Source organism: Elgaria multicarinata, chromosome 1 (genome assembly GCF_023053635.1).
Source record: "Elgaria multicarinata webbii isolate HBS135686 ecotype San Diego chromosome 1, rElgMul1.1.pri, whole genome shotgun sequence".
In the NCBI taxonomy this organism is placed as follows: Eukaryota; Metazoa; Chordata; class Lepidosauria; order Squamata; family Anguidae; genus Elgaria; species Elgaria multicarinata.
The window spans coordinates 197,908,905-197,932,507 of record NC_086171.1 but is presented as its reverse complement, the minus strand read 5'-3'; the positions used below and the strand labels follow the sequence as shown (position 1 = coordinate 197,932,507).

The 23,603-nt window shown below is 42.6% G+C and overlaps 1 protein-coding gene across 1 annotated transcript in view; it reads right to left on the bottom strand.

The window, feature by feature from the left end:
- Window positions 1–23,603, bottom strand: part of TSHZ2 (teashirt zinc finger homeobox 2) — a 420,830-nt gene that overhangs the window by 136,884 nt on the left and 260,343 nt on the right. The window contains exon 2 of the mRNA XM_063120491.1: window positions 4,874–7,958. Coding sequence (XP_062976561.1) covers window positions 4,882–7,958 — 3,077 coding nt within the window. The 3' untranslated portion in view covers window positions 4,874–4,881. The remainder of the gene's footprint in view (window positions 1–4,873; window positions 7,959–23,603) is intronic.

The window sequence follows — 23,603 nt, the reverse complement described above, 5'->3', positions numbered from 1 at the left end:
CTTTTATTATCAAATATGTGGAATTTCAGATTGTGGCATAATGATAAGTGTAAACCCGTCCTTGTGTGGGAAATAACAGGTCCTTTTGAATTTTAAAACACCCTTGATGTAATAACGCCACACCGATATACTCCAAACTGTATGTCCAGAAATCAACTATTTAAAATGAATTCACTTGGAGTGTGTTTTTATTGCTTTTTTCCCATTGGCTTTTTAATAACTGTGTTTTACTGGGTAAGTGTCCAAAAGCAGCATCATTACCTTTGTACTAAGGGATCCTTGTGCAGCTGTGTGTTGTAATTTGGATCTTCTCAATAGCACTAGAACCATAATCTTTCTACTTAGCCAAACCTGATGTCAGTTCGTTATTAAAAATGCTACACATTGATAGCTTTGGAGTATGCCACTGCAAAGGGGGGGGGGGGGGGAGAGAAGAGCATTTTAGCATGTGCCTGTTTTACACAGGGTTGCCGACTCTTTCTCAGCCCCTGCTCCTGTGATTTTAAATGTACCTTGATCTGGAAGCTTTTGCAGGTACATGTTGTGCAAAGCTTCACTTGCGGATTTCGGCACATGAGGCTGCGATGAAAGGAACAGGACCGACCATTTCTGTGTGGTCAGTTGGCAACCCTACTTCTGCACGTGACTGACATTCTGGATGACAGCATTAATAACTTACAATGCACATTGAAGGCTATGATCCCCTTGCCAATACCTGTAAATTTGCATAGACTACCAGGATCAGCTTGGTGGTGGGGTGGCAGCGTTACAATCACATTAAAAAAAGGTATTGGTATATAGCCCACCCTGGCAAGAAATTCCTCTTTAATACTTCCTGATTTCCACCTTGTTTCCACATTACCATAGCACCTGTGATGTGTATTGTCATGGAGGAGTTTCTCTAGGGTGACCATATGGAAAGGAGGACAGGGCTCCTGTCTCTTTAACTGTTGTATTGAAATGGGAATTTCAGCAGGTGTCATTTGTATGCATGCAGCACCTGGTGAAATTCCCTCCTCATCACAACAGTGAAATCTGCAGGAGCCCTGCTCTCTTTTGTATCTGTTCACTCTAGGCAGGGCTGCTGCGGCTTTCACTGTTGTGATGAAGAGGGAATTTCACCAGGTGCTACCTGCATACAAATGACATGTGCTGAAATTCCCTTTTCTGTACAGCTTTTTCTATACAGCTGTTAAAGATACAGGAGCCCTGCCCTTCTTTGCATATGGTAATCTTTGGCGGGATCTACACTATTGCTTTAAAACGGTTTATAAACGTATTGACAACTGTTCTCCAGGACACAGTTTTCAAACTGTTTTCACAGAGTTTTATCCTGCTTGGTGTAGATCTGGCTCTAATTTCTCCCTCTTTCATGTTTGTAGCCTTGGTTTTGCTTGAGGACCCAAACATTGACCAGAGGTACCCATGGCATTTGTTGGATAAACCAAGCCTGTGATTTCAGGGGATTTGGTAAGAAAGCAGAAAAGGGCTACTAAAGGAACCAATTGAACTCAGAGGCTGATGCACGCAACCATCCTGTTTAGAGTGGCTGCTATCTCTTTGGGGCAAACAGTTCCTCCACCAACAACGATTTTTCTTCTTTATTCCAGCGGGCGAAGCTGCTTCATGAACACCTCCTCCTTTTGTGCCCATAAATTGGATTCCTCATTGAAACAAAGCAGAGAACCAGAAAGCACTTGCAATTTAGGATTGAAATGATGACAACATAAATTCCATGTAACAGCTGTAAGACATACAGGTGTTCTGTTTACTTTTACACGTTTGACATATTCGATTGGATCCAGATCAAGTCATACTTAGTATGACTACCTTTGGACCCAACCTGATATCTCTATAAGGTTAGGTCTCACAGCTATTTGTGCATGTGTAGCATATGCATATATACAAACACATACATATAGTTCGCAATGGACATCTTTGTAGAGCATTCATCCTATTCCGCTGATTACAAGTCTTATCGAATTTAGTCTGCAACTCAGTATACACTTACCTGGGGGTAGATCCCTTTGAAGTCAGTGTGACTTACTTTTGAGTAGATGTGGATAGGACTGCACGCTAGGGTTACAATCCTAAATGCACTTACTGGAGAGTAAATGCCATTGAAACTGAATGGAATTTACTTCTGAGTAATAAGTACTGCAAGAATCAATTTGGACTTTCAGGTGGCATGCTTGTTATTTATTTAAACTCATGAGATGTCAGGTTTTGGAGTTAAGCAGGTTTTATTAATTATGCATCGGACTGATAGTATATTCATAAACACTAGATGTAAGTGTATTCTTGAGTTATTTGTTTTCCATTTCAGAATTGAAACCAGCAACATCCATACAAATTGGGCTATGAAAATCTTTTTTAAAAGTCAACGTTGTCTGAAAAAAGATTCTAGGAATGACAAAGTCATGTATCACCTCCATTCATTTCAAACCATTCATTGTGCAAGGACCTAACGCTAGCCCCATCAAAAGTAACAGAGTTTGCATTGCATATGAGGCCACATCAGTATAAATGTAGATCATGATTCAGACAAATAAATATGGGGCCATACCCTTCTGTGGAATATATCGTGCACAATTATAAATAATGTGTATATAATGGTATGATCTAACAGTTTGAGTGGTGTGTTTTTTCCACACCCGTGGTTGCTATATAACTTCGTGCTGATACATTGGAATCCAGTTACAAAGAAAAGAATGGGTAAACATTCAAAAGGCAGTACGATTTGGCAAAATAATTCAAAAGTGAGACTTCTACATACATTTATATGTGACAAAGGAATTTATTATTACACAAATGAATCTAGGATGCCATATGTTTACCTAGAATAATCACTAAATAACCAACACGTTTGGTATACAGGCTTGGAGGCTATTGAATGGAATTTGGTCTGCTTGACAGTTCCAGGTTATTTTTTTGGTTAGAGAATTCAGATTTTCAAAATTGTGGCAAAGAAAAACCTGATTGTAACCCCCCACACCTCCCTCCGCTCCTGGAGGAGCATAGGTGACCAATATCAAAGGGATGTGGGATAAGCAGGGGAAATCAAGACCCTTAAGCTGCAATTGTGCTTTGGATAGGGTGGCCATATGGAAAGGAGGACAGGGCTCCTGTATCTTTTAACAGTTGGATTGAAAAGAGAATTTCAGCAGGTATGCATGCAGCTCCTGGTGAAATCCCCTCTTCATCACAACAGTTAAAGCTGCAGGAGCCCTGCCCTCCTTTCCATATGGCCACCCTAACTTTGGAGTCTAGACCCCCATCCCTGCCTGCCTGTGGTTCCCAGCTGTTCATGGGTTAGGCATGCAGAAACCATAAGAGCGTAGTAAGCCTGGACACTGAAATCTAAATGAAGCCACTTTGGCTGTTCCAAAGAAGCAGTAGCAGAGGAAGCATGTTTTCCCGACTTCCTCGCCCTGAGCTTCCAGGTCTTGTACAGAGAAGGGAGTTAATGTGCATTTCTCCCTCAAGGACAAAACTGAGAAGTTTGAGAAAATGAAATGCAATGCGTTTTTGTTTTTTAATTACAGCATTTTACTGTTTTAGTGTAACGTCTCAGACATTGAAAAGCAGTATAAAATTTTATGAATGAACGAAATTACACATTTCTCTTTCCTTTGCATTTTTGGGAATATTTGAAGTAGATTTCAGGCCTATCCTGTTTAGCATGTCGCTCGTTGTGAAGGCTCTCCTTAAATCAGAGCAGTTCCTTCTTTCTCACTGACCTTATTTCCCCATCTGCTGTTTGGTTGTTCATAGGTTTTTGTATCTTCACCATTTGGGGGGTGGGGGGGCTGACATTCGGAGAAAGTTCCCTTTCGAAAGAGGCGAGAATGATCCCTCCATGCTCTGGTAAGATGCTTTATAATAAGGACATTGATTCATTTAATCCATGGTTATGTACTTCAGCCTTCTCCAACCTGGGTCCTTCCAGATGTTTTTGACTACAACTTCCTTTGTCATTAATCATTTGCCTTGCTGGATGGGGCTGATGGGACTTGTAGTCAAAACCATCTGGAGGGACCCAGGTTGGGGAAAGTTGGTCTAGCAGCAGCTTACCAGGGCCTCAGGCTCACCTACTCAGCTCAACATCAGCCTGAGATGGCAGGGGTTGAAGTTCAGACTTTGTGCACTCCAGGCCCATGCTGTGCCCTTGAGCTTTGGATCCTCCTCATAACATTGCATCTAAAATGGGTAGGAGGTTGAAGGTGTTCTTACTGGACTGTAGGTTATAGACAGTGTCCTCAAAAACAGACCCGATGTAGCGTCAACAATGGGCATTGAAGGGGGGGGGGGAGCAACAAACATTAAGTTATTGAAATCATAAGGAATCGTAATCAAACAGAGAAATCCCATGTCTGAAACTGGACATTAAAAACACATGACACTGTCCTCCACTTTGCTGTGATTCCTGCTCTTATGCTCAGAGGCTAGGGACAAAAGGGCAACACAGGTGCTTAAAATATTACAAAGAAATGTCATTTCAATAGGTGCCATTTAGAGTGAAGTGTTCTGCATGCTTTGCTTTTCAAATCCAAGATGAATGGGCTGGTTAGCTAATTGGGAACCTGGTGTCAACAACAAGCAAGGTTGCCAACTTCTTTCTTGGCTGAGGAAAATGCAAAATAATAATAATAATAAATCCCAAACCTTTTCCCATCATGGAATTACGCTGATGGGAGCAGCTGCAACCTGCTAAATTTCTCCCATCATGCAACAGTTACAGACAGTGGAGCCAGTGTTCGGAAAGAAATTGGCATCCTTGAACATAATTGTTTTAAGAACGCGGAAGTGCTTTAAGAGCCCTCCTCTGATAAACATAATATTAAAACACATTTTGCAGTTAAGGCATGCATACCTTAGGGGTTATTCTTCATCCACTTCTGCTACAAACTGTGAGTGATGTTCTGGCGACTTGCTGTGTGTTTTGCTTAGATGGAGTTTAACTGCATGTTTGCTCACAAATGTCCGAGAGCACAACTTACATTTGAACTTAGAGTCTGTGTCCTCTTCTCCAGCTATTGTTTCAGGAGACCTTTGAACTGAAATTCTGGAGATTTCTTGCTCTACCTTGGTTTGCTGCTCCACAGCCAGCTTGTTCATGTCTTTCATTTGGAAACCTAGATGGGATTCTAAATGGTTGATGTACGTCGACGGGGTTCTAAACTGAGATGCACAGTCACTGCAATAAAAGATGGGGTGCCCTTTATCCATGTTTTTCAAAAACTTTGTCCCTCCAGTTTTTCTGAGTTGGTACTTGACATTGGCCAACCAATGGCTGATGGTGGTCATGGACAGTCCGGTAAATTTGGAAATCTGCATGCGTTCTTGAGGGCCCAGGTCCGACAATAAATATTTACCTTCGGAAGTTTGGAAGAGACTGGAAGCAAACTGAGCTTGCAAAATAAGGAGATGCTGAGGATTCCAGTTGGACTGCCTGCCCTTTCTTTTGTGCAAGGTGGAGACTTCCGTCGAGACATCTTCAAAACGCCGGACGTCCATTTCCAGTTTCATGGATGGGATTCTGGACGAGGCCGCGGGTTTTGGCGTTGTTGCTTTGGGAAGAACTTTGACCATGTCTGCGATGTCAGACAGCGCGTGTTTCTGAGGTGGGGAAGTGCAAGATTGTGCTTGAGCTGACTCTCCTTTCTTGCTTTTAGATTTGGTCAGGTCTATCGGTTGATCGTTGCTTTCAAACACGTAACGCCTGGACGTGACGCCTGCAGGTTTTGTCGGCGTTGGGGTGGGAGATAAAACGGGCTTCTCCATCATGTTTAAATTAGGTTTCTGGAACATAGAGACTGAACTTGAACTGGGGCTGGAGTTCGACTGAGGCCTCAAAGGCTCATTTGCTTTGCCCAAGTGGTTATTTAGGACAGATTGCAGGGCACTCAGTGGGTTCAAACAAGGCAGCTCTGGGGAGTGGTTAGCAGAAGCACATCCATTGCTGAGGGATGCTGCTGCTGCAGACTCCTTTGTTTTTGATTTTTCTTTCTCCTCATCTTCTTTTGCCTTGTTCTCCTCCTTCAAAGGACTTGGCTCTGACTTTTTGGGTTCCACGCACACCTCGGCTTGAGGGGGAGATTCTCCTTCACTTTGACAGGCAGGGGCAGGATCAACTCTGTTGACCTCTTTAATGTAGTCCTTTTGCGCTTCCTTTTTGGTCTCTCCTTCCTTCTTCACTTGAGTGCACTGGGCCATGTTAGCTGAGATGGGAACCAAAGGCATAACTTTCCACTTTGGAGCAATAGGCCTCAACTTATTTGTGACAGTTGGTCTAACTTGTAGAACTTGGGAGCCTACTGGTAAGGAAGGTTTTGCTCCTTCTGAGAGTTGATAGGCGGCATGGATACTAGGATATGCACTCCAGCTGGGTGCTCCATTTTGAGCTTTATTGATGGCAGTGGTGACAGTGTTTTCCAAAGACTTCAAAATGTCTCCACCACCTTTTGAAGCATCTTCTAAATCCTCCTCCCTAAGATACTGGTATTTCATTGTAGGATCCAGCGGTTTTTGAATAGTGTCTTCATAGTCTTCATTCTTTACCACTTTCTCATCTTTGCTCACTTCCTCAGATTTATTTTGCTTACTTTCTTTCTTTAGCTCTGAAGCAGGAGCTGTAGAATCTGTTGATGCATTACTAGAAGGTTTCGAATGTTGGCTGTCACCAGCCGGCGCCTCAGAAAGCGACTGCATTTTCTCCACAGCCAGGGGATCTAAAACAAGTTGCTTTCCTTTCTTGGAGGCTGAGCTTGTGACTTTCAAGAAATGACCCGTGACCATCATATGTGTGGTGAGTTGCTGCAGGGTGTCGTGTGAGCTCCCGCATTCCATGCACTTGAGGATCTGCGATTTGCATGCTTCAAACTGCCATGTGTAGCTGGCGCCGTTCTGGTAACCATAGCGGTTATTCGATGACAACTGCAGATTTGCATTTTTCTGGGAAGAAAAGGTGTCGGCAAATGACCCGGTGGTCGAGTCTGGGGAGCAAGGCCTGTTAATGTCGAACACACGTTTCTTTGCTGGAGTGACCATTTTGGAAGAAATGGTAGGTACTGGCTCCTTCAAAGGCACTTTTTGGTAGTGTTTTGTTTTTATCATATGAACGCTTAGGTCTTGAAGGGAATCAAAGGAGTCACCACAGAACATACATTTCAGAACTTTCTGGGCGTCTTCTTTATCCATGTCCTGAAAGGCCCTTTTTCGGGGCTTGGAATAGCTGGTAGGCCTGTTTTTGTCTTTCTTATGGTTGTCATCTTGATAATGACCACTCTCGTTCATATGGACAGTAAGCTCTACCAAAGTATCGTAGGCCGCACTGCACTGCCTGCACCGAAACCTACTAGCACCCGTGAAGACAGTTCCACACATTTTGCTGCTTTGCCGGTAGAGCTGGACTGAACTGAAAAGGTTTGGTTTGGAAACCGGCCTAGCCGGTAAGCTCTGTTGCAGGCTTTTGGTCAGCGCATCCTGATGCCAATCAAAGTCACTTTTGCTGGCTCCGTTTCTGTTGTCACAGCCCCTCTTATCAGAGTTGGACAACTTGAGGCCTAGTCCCAAACCTGTCCAATAAGAGTCTGAAAGGATGTTGGCATAGACGGCTGTCATTTTATCCATGCAACTGTGTGCTTCACTTGGAGGTTTGGGGTGGACATTGGCTTTGGAGTCCTGCACCTCTCTCGAGCAAAGGCTTTTAATCTCTGCCACCTGGTCACTGGCATCACTCAACAGTGATTCATTTTCAACATCCTGATTGGAGACATGACTTACTGGAGAATTCTGGTAGCTAAAGCTGCCTTTTGGATCGGGGCCCACGTCATGTTCTTCATCCGTGCCTGGGTCGTTGCTACCCTGAAGTTGGGCTGTTGAATTGCTCTCATCGTCATCTTCTTCTTCCTCTTTTATGTCTTCCTCATCTTTCAAGTCGTCGTCTTGGACATAACCTGAAAAGGGAACATCGATACGTGAAAGATCAACTTAAATAAGAACATTACACATTCATTTCTCTAGTTTTGCCATTTGCTTTCCCGACCGGATTTCAGTTTAACCTTCTGCTTTATAGACTGTTAGCACAAGAAGCGAAAAAGCTGGCGAGGGGTTTTATTGGCAGACGGTCATAATTCTTCATAACTTCTAGAGGTTTTGAGTTAATAATTTTCCTGTTGCAATAGTAAAGCTCTAACCATCCCTTAATGGAACAGTTAGAAAATTAATATGTGAGATCATTTTAAGTCCCATTAAAATGATGTGATCAAACGGATATTAGCCCATTCCAGAAAATGACAACTGGACAAAGAAGTAGAAGTAAAATAGCTAATTCAATTTTTATTTTGCTTTTAAGGGTTATTTTTTAAGGCACTACAATATGATCAGGCCAATTAAACATTTCAGGAGGTGCAGAAATAAGCTCCAAATACAATTCTGATTGTTTCGTCGTTCCGGAGGAATTTTACTGATATCTGTGGTGCTAACTACATATTACGTAGAGCCGGAATTCAACTCTCATAAGCCCCAGCCAGCATGGCCAGTGGTCAGGAATACTTCAAGTTGTAGTCTGAAACACCTGAAGGGTACCACGTAGGGGAAGGCTGACACAGAAACATGTGATTTACACAATCCATTAATCTGAGCAACCACTAATCTTCATTAGAACTATTTGAAAACATTCTTAAAATGATAAACTAGAAGAACATTTCCTATTTGATGGTACAGATTATTTTAATTCTCTATTTTTGAAAATCTTGTCCTGTTTTATAATCCATCCAAGAAATTATGGGCCATTCACCGAATAAAGACACACTGTGACATTTTCACAGGGATGCCATAAAGTTTGCAATCGATTCAAAGAGATAAAAAATGACTGGTCCCCCACCTTCCACCAGTTTTACTTACACGAACAGCCAGCAGCATTTGAATATATGACAATAGTTGTAGGTGGAATTACACTGAGATGGAAACTTTTTGGAGACACACAATGTCCTGTCCACCTGTGTCATCTTGGCTTCACCTGAGATGCCCACAAGCTGCCTGACAGGACTATCCACGCCACTAGCACCAGGGACTACTTCAATCCCTCCTCCCCCACCCCCCCCACCCCGTGCTGATGACGTGTGTGAGGGTTTTGGCCTACTGCTGCTGCTCCTGTCTCACCTTTATTCTTTAGGCCCCACAGCTCCACAGCCCAGCAACCTAGCCCTCAGTTTCCCATTCTACTGCCACCATTAATTGATCTCTCCTCAGTCACTCCTCCACAGATCACACCAGTTGTCTGGAAGTAATTAGCATTTATTAACATAAGTGTGTGTACATAAGCTTATTGGTTTCCTCAGGTCAAATGCGTATGGTTACAAGGTTCCTAAGCGTAATGGTTTCTATTAGTTCTTTCTTTAAAAGGTTTCACTATAGAATACTTAATGGGATTTAAGTTAAGTTATAACTAAGCTGTACCATTGATTTCAGTGTGTCCCAAACTGAATCAACCTAATCTTGTACTAACCCATGGAGTCAAACTACTGGTGTTTCATACCTAGTACTGTCTCTTCTAAATGGCAGTGGTGTTCTAAGGCTGGGGTCTTCAATATGGCACCCATGGGTACCACTGTGCCATTATTATTATTATTATTATTATTATTATTATTATTATTATTATTAAAATTTCTATACCGTCCCATAGCCAAAGCTCTCTGTGCAGTTTACAGAAGAGTAAAACATTAAAAAGCAATACACAAAATTTAAAACTATAAAATCGGACAACAGACAATATACACAAAGATGACATATATCTAAAAACAAACATACTTTTCTTAAATTAAGATAAAGCTCGTCTCCCTTTTATTTTCCTTTTTAAGATTTTAACAATTATTTTTTTAACTGGCATGCTGCAAAATGAAGTGCTGTGCTTCTGCACTGTTATTATTTGGGTTCAAAAGAATGGTTTTGTGTTTTGAAGTTCAGACCCCACCTTTGATTCTTGGGCACATTTCTTTTAGTTTCTGCAGTTTGCCTTCTGGAAGATGAGTGTTGTGTGACCTGTCATGTCCACCATGATAGCCATTTTATGAATGGTCACACCCACCCATGAAAGCCATTTTGTGAGAGCCATTACGACACTCTCAACATTCCAAACATGCCCAGTAACCAAAAGAAGTCGAGTCCCTGTTCTAAGGTATCAAGCAGTGTTTTTTCCCAATCTGGTACTCTGCAGGCCTCAAACGATACCTTAGTGGCATGGGAGATGTGGTTATTCCCATGCTAAAGTTGATTATAAAACTTATTCATACTCCACATGGTTCTGGCAGATTGCATCTTCCAGAACCACAGTAACGACAGCCACCCAGCCTCAGCACCAATGGGAATGTTTTTCTAAGCTTAACTGCAGTGAGTTGGGTGGGGGAAGTTTTGTGATTCTGGTAGGGTTAAAGTTCCCTTCCTCACATGGCATGGTCCCAATAAAAATCACCCTGCATCTGTAATTCAGTAAAGAAAAGATGCTGATGTGATTGCAAGTGATGCAGTTAGCATCATGTTTAGATAAGGCCTTTAGGATCTGCTGCATACCACGTATGTATTCTATCATGGAACTTTGCATTTATTTATTCATTGTTGGGATGTTGGCGAAACAAGCAATGGAACCAAAATGAATTCAGATTTTTATGAACCCGACCTGCAGATTCTGCAGTGGCCTGTATCGAAGCAGGTAGTTGGTGCCAACCCAAGGCATGTTGCTCCCTGACGTAGGACCCAAATCCTTCCCCCCCCCCAGGTTTGGAAGCATTTCCTTTCATTTTTTATTAACTGCAGCTTGCTTGTCTTGTAATCTGAACTCGACAAACTGTGGTTAATCTCAACTACGGTTTGTTTGAAACAAGCCAACTTCAAATCATGGGCTAAGAAGCTGGCTTGTTTCAACAGATCATAGTTAAGATTAAGCAGTTTAGCTTTTCAACGTAGCACTAAACTGTGGTTAATTTTAAATCAGAAGGGATTGTGGACACTTCAGATGAGTAGAAGCAGGGGGAAGGAGGAATCTGTGCCCAAGTCTCACTCCAAAAATGTTAAACAGGGGTGGGGAGAAGGTAAACTCCAGATGTTTTGGACTTCAACTCCCAGAAGCCTCTGCCAGCATGGCCAGTGGCCAGGAATGCTTGGAGTTGAAGTTTACCACATCTGGAGACCTACTTTCTGTCCACCCTTGCAATAAACTATAGTTTATCATGAGGTTTGAATGCAACCATTGAATAAGGGCATTTCTCCTTCTATCTTGTTGTCCTCTTTGCCTCCTGATATTCTTTCTCCTCTTAAGTGGACCAACTGATGGAATAAAATGTAACAGCCAGTTGCTTCCCCCCCCATAGTACAGATAAAATTTTCTGCTTAATTAGGCTTTGACATGTTTACTGTAACCTTTACTGAAGAGGACCCCGTGCTGAGACGTCCTTTTAATTTATTTATTTATTATTTTTTGAAGCTGCTTGTTTGTTGTTGTTGTTGTTGTTGTTGTTGTTATTATTATTATTATTATTATTATTATTATTTATTGCATTTTTATTTATTTATTGTATTGAACACCAACATGATCTAAAGAAACTAAGAAGGCGACAGATTGGAAAGCACCATCAAAAATTCATCCAACAGCTGAAGTCCATCTGAATCATGGTTACAAAAATGCCAATAGCCCCTTTTAAAAAGAAAAGAAAAGGGGGTGGGGGGAGAAGCATCTTGTTTAATATCATATATTTAAAAGCACTCACATTCCCTAAATCATTCATTTGCTTTGGGCATTTCATGTAAGACATCCACAATCCTTTAAAATGCAGACAGTCAGGGTGTTTAATGAATGCACATGGCGTCCTCTCTGTGATTTTCTTAAGAAGGTTTCACCATATGTAAATCTTCATATAAATTGAAACGCAGGAGATTAATTCATTGAAATGCTTGATTAGCGGAAGAGATTTTGAAAGAGCCACATGCATTTTTTTAAAAAATATAAAAATCTACATACGGTTACAACCCTTAAGTAACAAATTAAGGGCATTCTATGCAATCAGTTTTTTGCACAAAAATGTATTTACCAAGCAAGGGCAATGTGGATGTAGAAAGACACTTCCCCATGTTTGGATGTGTTAAAGCAGGGATAAGAAACTTGGTTTTGGACTCCATCTCCCATAACCGCAAGTCATTTTGGACTACAACTCCCATAACCCATAGCTGTTGGCCTGACGGTTGTTGTGCTATGGTAAAAAGTGGGGGGAAAGCCCAGTGCTGAGTGTGTACGTGGACATAATTCAAACGGATGATCTATGCTTTTAGCTTTGTGCTGGAGTGCATGTTACATCTGCCTTGTGGTTCCATTGAAAACGGCATTTTAAAGGCAACTTATCTCACCTGGTCCATAATATTTAGAAGGATTCATCAAGTGGAATTTGTCCAAAATGTTGGGAATTTGGGGAGCTGTTCTTTGAATCAGTTGGACAGGGGGCGAAGGTCACCCCCCTCCATAAAGGAACTTGTTGACTCAGGAGCCTTGGTGGTGGGAATATTTGTTCCCCCCTCCAGCTATTTTTCATCAGAGGGCTTTTCTGCAAGTGAATGCCCAGGCCTCAACCTTGCCTTACGAGTGCAGTGCTGCCCATGTTTGCCACATTGGAGACGCTTGGGCCTCATCTACACCAACTAGGATATTGCACTATGAAAGTGGTATCTAAAAGGCAGGAGCCACACCAAGCAGGATATAGTGGTATGAAAATGGTATGTGGTATGTGTCAATGGGTCCCAACAGTTGTCAGTGCACTTCAATACCATTATAAAGCAGTAGTGTGGCTCCTGCCTCTTATATACAGCTTTCATAGTGCAATATCCTGCTTGGTGTAGATGAGGCCTTGGTCTAAAGGGCACATGCAAGAGTCACCCAGCTGAAGACAAGCAGGTCTGGATGGGAGATGACGTGAGAACCTGGATGGAAGACTGGTTGGGAACACCGTGTATGCTACCTGAGTTCCATGATGGAAAAATACATGGGATATAATTAACTAAATAAGCACTATCTCAACATGAGCCAGGTAATTGTTGAGCCAGAAGCTATCCCAAGATCTCAGGACTAGCTCTTTCCCAGCCCTGGGCAGGATATACACTACTGCTTATAACGGTTTTTAATGGTTATGACAGCTGTTCAGGCCCAAAACACATTACATATACAGTTTTCATACCGTTTAAAAAGTGTTATATCCTGCTTGGTGTAGATCAGCCCCTGATGTGATCTTTTATAACTGGATATCCTAGGGAATGAACCAAGGACTTTCTTCATGTAGAGTAGGGGTGTGGAACCTCAGGCCCGGGGGCCAAATCCAGCCCTCAGGAGGTCCCAATCTGTCCCTCTGGGGTTCCTGAGAACTCTAGTGCTAACCTTGGGGAAAGTGTGAATATTGGCATGCAACTCTGTTGCTCTTAACTCACTGGTTGAGCAGGTATGAACTTGGTAAATTCACATAAAACTTTGGAAGGAACAATTTTTTCACCCAACCCTAGATATAGGGCATCATCAGAGAAGCGTTTTATTGCCTCCTGCCCCTTCTAGCCTTCTTTACGTGACAAAAAACCACCCCAGTAAGTCCGACTAATTTTTTTAAATGGAACTTGCTGCTACCTCCTGCTGTGTGCAGGAGAAGCAGCGGGATCAAAACGGTCCACTGAATGGGCCACATGCAGGTTGTTTACTTCCTCTTTTGAGAGTATATAATTATTAATTTCTGAATTTTAATGCATAAGGCCTAATTTTTCTTCTAGTTTTTTAAAATGTGTACTTTTTCTATTAGGATTTCCACCAGCAAATGACCTCTCAGTTGAATAGACTCCCTTTTTCCACATATAGCAAGATTTCTTAAAATATATACATACTTCTCTCTCTCTCTCTCTCCCCAAATCTGGAATTTTTAGTTTTAGTTAAGGAAAGGGACAGTGAATGATTGTCCTCCAAATTTTTTTTTTTTAAAAAAAGTTAGTAATCCATGCTAAGCCCATATATGCCATCTGCGTTTTTTCATTCATACACCCCAATTTCCCTTAAAACAACATGGCTATGAAAGCAGTCTCACAGAGCTTGGACGTGATCTTGTTTCCTTTGCTTCTGGAAGGAGTATCTTTTGTTTTTCTATTTTTGGCATAAGCCTGTTTTCTTTCTTTAAAATATTTCATGCAGATAATGGATAATGACCACTTCTCATTGCTTTCTCTTGAAAATGTCTAACTACATTAGCAAACCAAAGGCAAATCCTAACCTGGCTTATTGTTTTAGTTCATGGCTGCAGATTTATCATGTTCTTTCATGGGGTTTTTTTTTGCATTGTTTTGAAAAAGCAGAAGAAAAGATAAACTAGCTCTGGAAGGAAAATCGATTTTTAACTCTACTGTGGCTGCCGTCCTATACACACTCACCTGGAAGTAAGTCTCACTGAACAGCTGAGTTCCCCCTCCCTTCCCCTTCCCTCCCCTCCCCTCCTGTCCATTTCAATGTGCCATGTTTGGCACTCCTGTGAAAATCCCATTGAAATTAATAAGCCTGTGCCACAGCCAAGCTTTTTTAGGGTGAAATTCTATGCCTGTTTATAGACAGAAATAAGTCCTACAACTCCCAGCATTCTCCAGCCAGTCATGTTTTGAGGAACATAAACTACTCATGATGGACTAGAAATGCTGGAAAATTTATGGGGAATGTATGTATGAGCCTCCAGATGTTGCTGGACTGCAGCTCCCAGCATTCCTAACCAATGCTTACATTGGCTGGGGCTCATGGGAATTGCAGCCCAACAGCATTTGGAAAGCTACATGTCACCCACCCCTGCTCTAACCAGCTGGGAATGGAGGGAGGGAATGAAATAAATGATTTTATTTATTATTTATTTATTACATTTATATCCTGCCATTTTTCATCCAAGGAAACCAAGGCGGCATACATAATCCTCCTCCTCCTCTCCATCTTATCCTCACAACAACAACCCTGTGAGGTGGGCTGGGCTGAGAGTCTGTGACTGGCCCAAAGTCATCCAGTGGGTTTCCATGGCCGAGTGGGGACTAGAACCCAAATCTCCCGACTATCAGTCCAACACTTTAGCCACTACACCACACTGGCCTTATCCAGGGGGTGTCTTTCTTTGTGCCTGCCAAAGTGCCTTACCCTTCCCACTTAATTTCTTTTTAAAAGTATGGCATTTTCTATTTTCGTTTTTTTAAATAAATAAATAAATATCAAGACATTTTCTATTTTTAATTTTTTTAAACACATTTGGAGTACTGTTCTGGGAAAAGCATAAATCTGCATGCAGATGATGTATCCCTACTCCAGCAGGGTATTCCTGCTGGAGTATAAGCATTTATTTACTATAGGCATATTATTTACTATAGGCATATACATCTTTTGTTTTCATTTTACAATCAAAATATTTAACATATAAAAACTAATGATAAAAATAAATTAAAAATGATGTACTTTGTAATTACCAGTGTCAGGTATGCTTTAGGGTGGATTCCTACATTGAGCAGGGGGTTGGAGACTCGATGGCCTTATAGGCCCCTTCCAACTATTCTACTATTCAATGATTCTATGATTAATTAAAATAAGCTATTAAAAGTTTTCTGAAATAGGAATTTTTCTGAAGAGAATCGTGAAGTGAGAAGCGACACTAATTGTGTGGGAATGGCTGTGTGTTGCTGTAAGGAAGAGCAGTTGCCAGTTTTCGTTTTGGCTTCACACCACGAAATGCTGAAAACGTTAAAGCTGCAGGAATATAGCTAGAGTGACCAGATACAAAAGAGGGCAGGGCTCATGCAGCTTTAACTGTTGTGATGAAGAGGGAATTTCAGCAGGTGCTTAATACATACAAATGGCACTTTTTCTATACAACTGTTAAAGATACAGGAGCCCTTTCCTCCTTTTCCTATGGTCACCCTCTATTTAGACAGAAAAAGCCCTACAACTTCCAGCATACCCCAGCCAGCCAGGTCTTTTTTTCTTCCTTTTTGTCTAAGCTATGACTGGGAAACGTTGGAAGTTGTAGGACTTTTTTTCTGTCTAAACATGCATAGGATTGCGCCCTTAGTGTTTTAGTCATATGCAAACAGATACAGATTCAATGGATTAAAACTAACTTGATTATCACCCTCAGATTTCTTTAACCTGGTGACAGCCATTAAACAAACAAGCAAACAAACATACAAACTTATCAATTCCCATTTTCAGGTATCGTTGTACATGCTTTTAAGTTATCCAATTTCACTGCTATACAAGATGTATTCCTCCCAGGTCTTTTGACGTTGGTTGAAGTAGCTCAAGGTAGGTTTATGCTTATCCTATGCATTTACATTACAGTCCATGTTTACTCTGAAATAGGGATGTATGGATTTAGAGAAATCAGTTTTGTCTGTGTTTTGTGGATTGCCAGGCTCTTTTCATTACGTCGCCCACTCACTGATGGAATCTTCTGAGGGGTTCTCTCTCCCCAACCTGAAGTTCATTTCACTTGCACTAACTTGCATTTGTGCCAATGTGAATGAACACAAATCCCCCCCTCCAAGTGAAAAAAGAGTCTAGAAGTCCGTGGAATCGACACGACTCGGGAAAAAGGCGGTTTGCTGTGGAATCTGCAGGTCAGATTCATACAAATCTGAACACATTTGAATCCATTGTGGATTTGTCTGACATCACTACTCAGAAGTAAGTCCACTGAGTTCCATGGGACTAAGACCTTAGCTAGGCCAGGCTATATCCCGGGGTGATACTTGGTATCGTTGCTGTGCGTCCACATGACGCACGGGGATCCCGGGATCAGGGAGGGATCATCCCTCCCTTGCCCCAGGATACAGCCCTACCCTTTGGCCCTACTTTTTCTGCGGTCTCAGGCTGAGCCTGGGACTGCAGAGCGTGTGGCCCGTTTCTGCGGGTTTACCCGGCTCCATGCGATTACTCATGTGGAGCTGGGAACTGCGCCCGCTGAGGCTAGAGTGGGGGGAGCAGGGGAAATCAATTTTTTAAAAGAAAACTCACCATGAGTTGTTCAAGCGCTCCTGCCTCTTTAAAAATTAAAAAATGGTGGGCGCGATGCCTCTCTTCCTGAGATCGTCACACTTTACATGTCAAAGGGGGTGAGATCTCACATTATTCAAAATGTGAGGTCTCCCCTCCTCTCCCCCGGACTTTCAGGTAGGTCTAGCTAAGGCCTAAATGTGTATAGGATTGCCACCTTTATATATCCAAACTAAGGTATTTGCACGTCAACAGAAACAAAGGCTAAGTGTGTGTCTGAGTGCAATTTCACTCATTACCCTTGTTTCTCCCATCCAGACTTTTATCAGTTTCCCCTGTTGCCAGTGTTTAAATTCTAAGCTTCTCAGGAAAGGGACTTAGTTGGTCTAAGAAGCACCTAGTAAACTGATGGTGTAATTACTTTAAATGTTATTGCTACTGCGGGTCAGTGTAGTATAGTGGTTAGGATGCTGGACAGAGCCTCAGGAATCCGGGTTCTAGTCACCAGTGGGTGACTTTGGGCCAGTCACTGACTCTCAGCCTAACCTACCTCACAAGGTTGTTGTGAGGATAAAATAGAGAGGAGGAGAAGGACCATGTGAGCCGCCTAGGGTTCCTTGGAGCAAGAAAAGTGGAATATAAATGTAATAAATAAAAAATAAAATGCCCCTTAACAGCTTCTGCTGATATGCAAATTCCAGAATTGCTATCCTGAAAATTTTGAACCTAGTTTTGCTAGAAATTAGGGCAGGGGTTTGGGGACAGTGTGTACATTTGGAATTTTGAGAGTGTTGTGGGTGCTCTTACAAAACGGTGCCCATGTCCAGCTACAAAATGGTCATTTCCCAGAAGGCAAACTGGTGAGGCTAAAGACAAGTAACTTCCCCAAGAACCTAAGTACAATTGTGACAGAGGTGGGGTCTGAGATCAAAAGCTCAAAACCGCTCTTTTTGAACCCATAAAAGCATGGTGCTTGAAGGGAGGCCTTCAATTTGCAGCACGCCAGCCTCCCGATTGATCCATTTTTAAAAACCAAAAATCTTAAGAAATCAAATAAAAATCATGAGATTCAGGGAGCCTGGTGGGCGCCAAAAGGGTATCTGTGGGCACATGGGTGCCCATGGGCGCCATGTTGGAGACCATAAAGCCAAGGCATGCAATGGCCCTACTTGCAGTTTATGTTTTTCCCTTCTTCCTGTAGCATCTCATGCCTTACTGCAGTGCTGCCATCTCCAACCTGGTGCCCTCCAGATGTTTTGGATGCCAACATCCAGCATTCCTGAGGATTGGTCATACTTGGTGGGGCTGATAGGGTCCAAAACCTCTGGAGGGCACAGGGTTGGGTAACGCTGCTGCAGGGTGCTCTGATGCAGTGCAAAAAGTTTCCTTCTGCTCAGGCAAACAGACAAGTTCTTTGCCACAAGGGGGAGCCTCTAAGCAGATTGAAAGCAACACAGACAGACAGACAAGCAGACTGATTGTGCAGCTGCCCTTAATTGTTATGTCCACAGAAAACATGGGTGGCTTCCTGTCTGAGACAAAGCCACAAGGAAAAGCTTGAAGAGTAGAGGAAGCTTCCAAGAGGAATTTTGATGCAACTTCTCTAACCCACAGATCAAGCAGATAAATATTTGTAGGTCTGCCTGGACAAAATCTAGGCCTGCGCTTCTTTGTCTATGGCATGTTCAGACAGCATGGCAAAGGGCTATCGATGTGCACTGTACATCAGTCTGTGTGGACAGCCTTTCCTATCTCAGCCCAATGGGTAGATGGTAGGTAGGAACATAGGAAGCAGCCTTATACTGAGTCAGACTATTGGTCCATCTAACCCAGTACTGCCGACACTGACTGGCAGCAGCTCTTTGGGCTTTCAAGTCAGTATTCTTTCCTTGCCCTACCTGGAGAAGCCAAGGGTTGAACTGGGGGCCTTTTGTATGCAAAGCAGGTGCTCTGTCACGCTGAGCTACAGCCCCTGCCCTGGTGGGGGAAGCATTTCCACTGCAGATATCAGTGGCAGACAGCATGGCCATGGCACACATCACCAGCAGAGGGCAGGGCTAAGCTATGCAGCTGCCCATCATGTGTTTGTTCAGGGATGCACGAGAATGCCCCATTTGCAAATCACGCGAATATGCCCCATTTGCAACCCCCAAAGCAGGAGAAAGTGTCCTCTGAAAATGCTTGCAAATTGCAAAATGCCTTGTTTGCCCATCCCCGTGCTTCTTTGGAATGTGAGGGGTGTTCCTGTGAAGCTCCCTAAATGTATGCTTTTGTATCCAGCCAGCTATCCAAGCCTATGGGGTGACCTGTTTAATGTACTTGACAGGTTGTCACACAGAGGAGGGCCAGGATCTCTTCTCGATCATCCCAGAGTGCAGGACACGGAATAATGGGCTCAACTAACAGGAAGTCAAATTCCATTTGGACAACAGGAAAAACTTCCTGACTTGATAGAACAGTATTACATGGAACCAATGACCTAGGGAGGTTGTGGGCTCTCCCACACTACAGGCATTCAAGAGGCAGCTGGACAGCCATCTGTCAGGCGTGCTTTGATGTGGATTCCTGCACTGAGCAGGGGGTTGGACTCAATGGCATTTATTTATTTATTTATTTATTTATTTATTTATTTATTTATTACATATTTATACCGCCTAGGCTCTCTGGGCAGTTTACAACGAATGTACATTGATGGTGCTATATAAATAAATAATAATAATAATAATAATAATAATAATAATAATAATAACAATCTGATTAAAACTTAACACTTTAAAAATCACATAAAGCAAGAATAAGTTACAGTCCAGGGAAGACTTGACTAAAAAGATACGTTTTTAGGAGGCGTTTAAAAGATATTAAATTTTCTGCCTCCTGAACTGCATGAGGGAGGGTTTTCCAGATGGTGGGTGCTGCTACAGAGAAGGTCCGCTGTTGAGGTTCTTCATGGCAACATTCTCTGGCCTTAGCTAGATGGGGCTTTATCCCGGGGCGAACCCCGGGATCATCCCTGTGCGTCCACATGATGCACAGGGGATCCTGGGATCAGGGAGGGATTATCCCTCCCTTGCCCCGGGATATAGCCCCACACTTTGGGCCCGGTTTTTCCGCGGTCCTGGGCTGAGCCCGAGACCGCAGAGCGTATGGCCCGTTGCCACTGTTTGACCCAGCTCCGCGCAATTACTCGCGTGGAGCTGGGAGCTGCGCCCATCGAGGGTAGGGTGAGGGGAGTGGGGAAATTAATTTAATTTTTAAAAAGACTTACCTTTTGCGCACGAACGTTCGTGCACTCCAGTCACTTTAAAAATAAAAAAATGGTGGGAGTGACGCCCCTCCTCCTGAGGCCGTCGCGCCTCACGTGTAAATGGAGGCGGGATCTCGCGATAATCACATCGCGGGATCTTCCCTCCTCCGTTGCGTGATAAGAGGTAGGTCTAGCTAAGGCCTGTGTCTCGGAATGACGAGTAGGGCCTCCTCTGAAGGTCGTAAATGTGGCCTGGGTGTGTCTAAGGGAAGGCGGTCTGCTAGATATCCTGGTCCCAAGTTGTTATAGCCTGCTTGAAACTCAACTATTCTATGATTCTATATTTTAAGAACCGTAGGAGCTGATGACATTCAAGTCTCTTAGCGGCCTGCCGTTTATACAGAGTTTAACATTTATTTTCCTTTCTAATTCTGAGCTACTTCTTACATATGTAAAAACACACACATGCTACTGATGAAAAAGTGTGTGTGTGTGTGTGCATGCGTGTGTCAATACAGAGAGATATGTGTGCACATAATAATGACTCCTGCCATTATATGGTTTATTTGATATGAACTTGGTTTTTTTTTCTTTATTTAAAAAAAGTACCACATGGCAAGGCTTTGAAACTTCAGTTTGTTAAAAAAAATGTAACAGCCTTACAGCCTTTGAAGTCACTGCTGAAATAGCTCTGAACAGATCCATTCAAGTTCAACTAACATCAGACAACTGTTTAGTGTATCAGAGGACGCCACAAAAGCAAGGATTTCATCAATATTTCACAACAGCCTCGGGGAAACTGTAGATTGCAATGCTGTAGGGCAGCTAATGGAATTACACACAAGGGTTTTGTACATTTAAAATAAGCAGCTACTAAAAAAAACACCTTTCAGTTTGATAGAAACTGCATAAAAACTGCAGATGGGGAAATAAATAGCTACCAACGCTTATCCATGTCAGGCTGAGAGGTCATGTTAAAAAACAGGTCTTTCTCTACCATTATTTTATTTTATTATTATTTCAGGGGGAGGGGGGGTTGTTCCTGCTAAGGCAAGAATAAAGATTAACATTTATGAAAAGTAGCACAAAAAGAGTAAGAGACAAATGAATAATTAAAGATCCTCCTGAAGCATTTGTTTGCTGTTGTATTGCTGGAAAGCTTGCTTGCTAGCAAGGAAATGTGTTTATATGTTAAACAGCAAAAGGCAGAGAGTGAAGATTATGGACACTTCAGCATTTTGATCTTTGCAGAGCGAAAACTTTGAAATTCCTGCCTCCGCACGTACGTGCAAAATCACCGAAGGAAGCTCGCTTCATACCACGTTCACCTGGTTTTAGAATATTTATAAATGGGACCGGAGTGGTGGTAGAGAGAGAAACCTCAGCCCCTTGAAAAAGAAAATGTATCCAGTAACACAGTGTGAGTTCAGCATTTTTTTCCCCATCACACTCTTTATCAGAGTCAAGAATTCTGCATACGACACAACATTTCCTATTCTAAAATTAGATCTCTCCCCCAACGCTGCATTATTCACCTAAGAAAAATAAGCGCCGCTGACCTTCGGTGCAATTATATTAAAACGCTTACATATGGTCTGTATCAGATGACTTCTCTTGGTTAGTGCTACTTTCATAATAGCTTTTAACTTTGTGATCATCATTCATGACCAGAAGAAGGAGAATTTCAAAAATGACTTCTTAACCATGAGAGAACTGGTGGGGTGCGATGACGTCAGCTAGAAGACCCCTGTTCAAATCATGCTTTTGCCAAACTCGCTTAATGGCCGTAGGAAAGACAAGCCCTCCCAACCTCACCCAGCCCATCAGAAATATGGGAATAATGGCGATGCGTCGGGCCTATCTTGCTTGAACTGTTGTGAGGATTTCTAAAGGCTTGAAATGCACTTTAGAAAGCCTTATTGTCGTATTCAAATAGCAATCTCCGTTCTCTGAGTGCCGGCCCTTACGTAGGAGAAGTGGAAAATATACAAGAGGGAGGTATCAGCAGACTCAGAGTAACCTCGAGGTCCACAAAAGTACAAAAAATATTTACGGGGAAAAAAACCCTAGGGAGGGGATTATGGACCGATAGTTCGAGGTGAAAACAGGAAGCCCATGTGGGAGGAGGAAGAGAACAGAGTTTCTGGAATCCTGAAAGGCAGCCGCCCACAGAGCAAAATTGTGTTGCAGATCCAATTTGTTTTAGAATTATTATTAGTTCTTTATGATCTCTCTGGACAGCTAAGAGCGATGTCAGACATAAATTCCTCCCCCCCCAGTGGTTACTATGGGTTCTTTGCCCATGGTGTCAGCCCAGCTTTGCAACTTTCCTTACATAAGATGATAAGAAACGTAAGAAGAGCCGTGCAGGATCAGACCAAGGGTCCATCTAGTCCAGCCTTCTGTTCGTAGAACAGCCAACCAGCAGCCAACCTTGCCCACCAGCAAAACCAAACCCAGGTGCAGCAGTCAGCCTTGCCTCTCCTATTCTTAAGAGGCACATACAGAATTCACTATCATGATAAAAACAGGAAGTTCCAAGAAGAGAGGTGGTGAGGTGTGTTTATAATGTCACAAGATTCTGGTCAACAGGTGACCACCATGGGTGGCTCTTCGAGTAGAACCATCCAATCTCTGCAGAGCTGAGTTTGCCACCACCACCATCACCACCACCACCACCACTTACTACTCTAAGGCAATAGGGTATTTGTGAGTTTGGCTGTAGTACTGGCTTTTTAATTCCTACATGTATTATTATTTTCAATTTTATTTATTCAAAATATTTCTAAGCCACCCTCCATCCAAATGGGTTCCAGGGTGGCATGCAAAGGCATGAATAACATTCACCACACCAGTATAAATACAATAAAAGAACACTAACAATTAGGAACATAAGAAGCAGATGAAGCCATAAGAACCACAAAGCAGGCAGAAACAATATTACCATTCAAAACACCTTGGCAAATTAAAAAAGAAATCTTAGCCTTCTTTGGAACTGCAAAGTCGGAAACGCTGACGCCAGAAGTCATGGCACCACCACAGGAAAAGTTGTGGCACCACCACACGAAATACCCTCTTCTTTGTATATAGATAATCACAGAATCATAAAATAGTTGAATTGGAAGGGGCCTATAAGGCCATTGAGCCCAACCCCCTGCTCAATGTGGGAATCCTCATTAAAGCATCCCTGACAGATGGCTATCCAGCTGCCTCTTGAATACTGGTCAACAGGTGCTAGTATGGGAGAGCCCACTACACCCCTAGGTAATTGGGTCCATTGTAATACTGCTCTAACAGTCAGGAAGTTTTTTTTCTGATGTTCAACCGAAA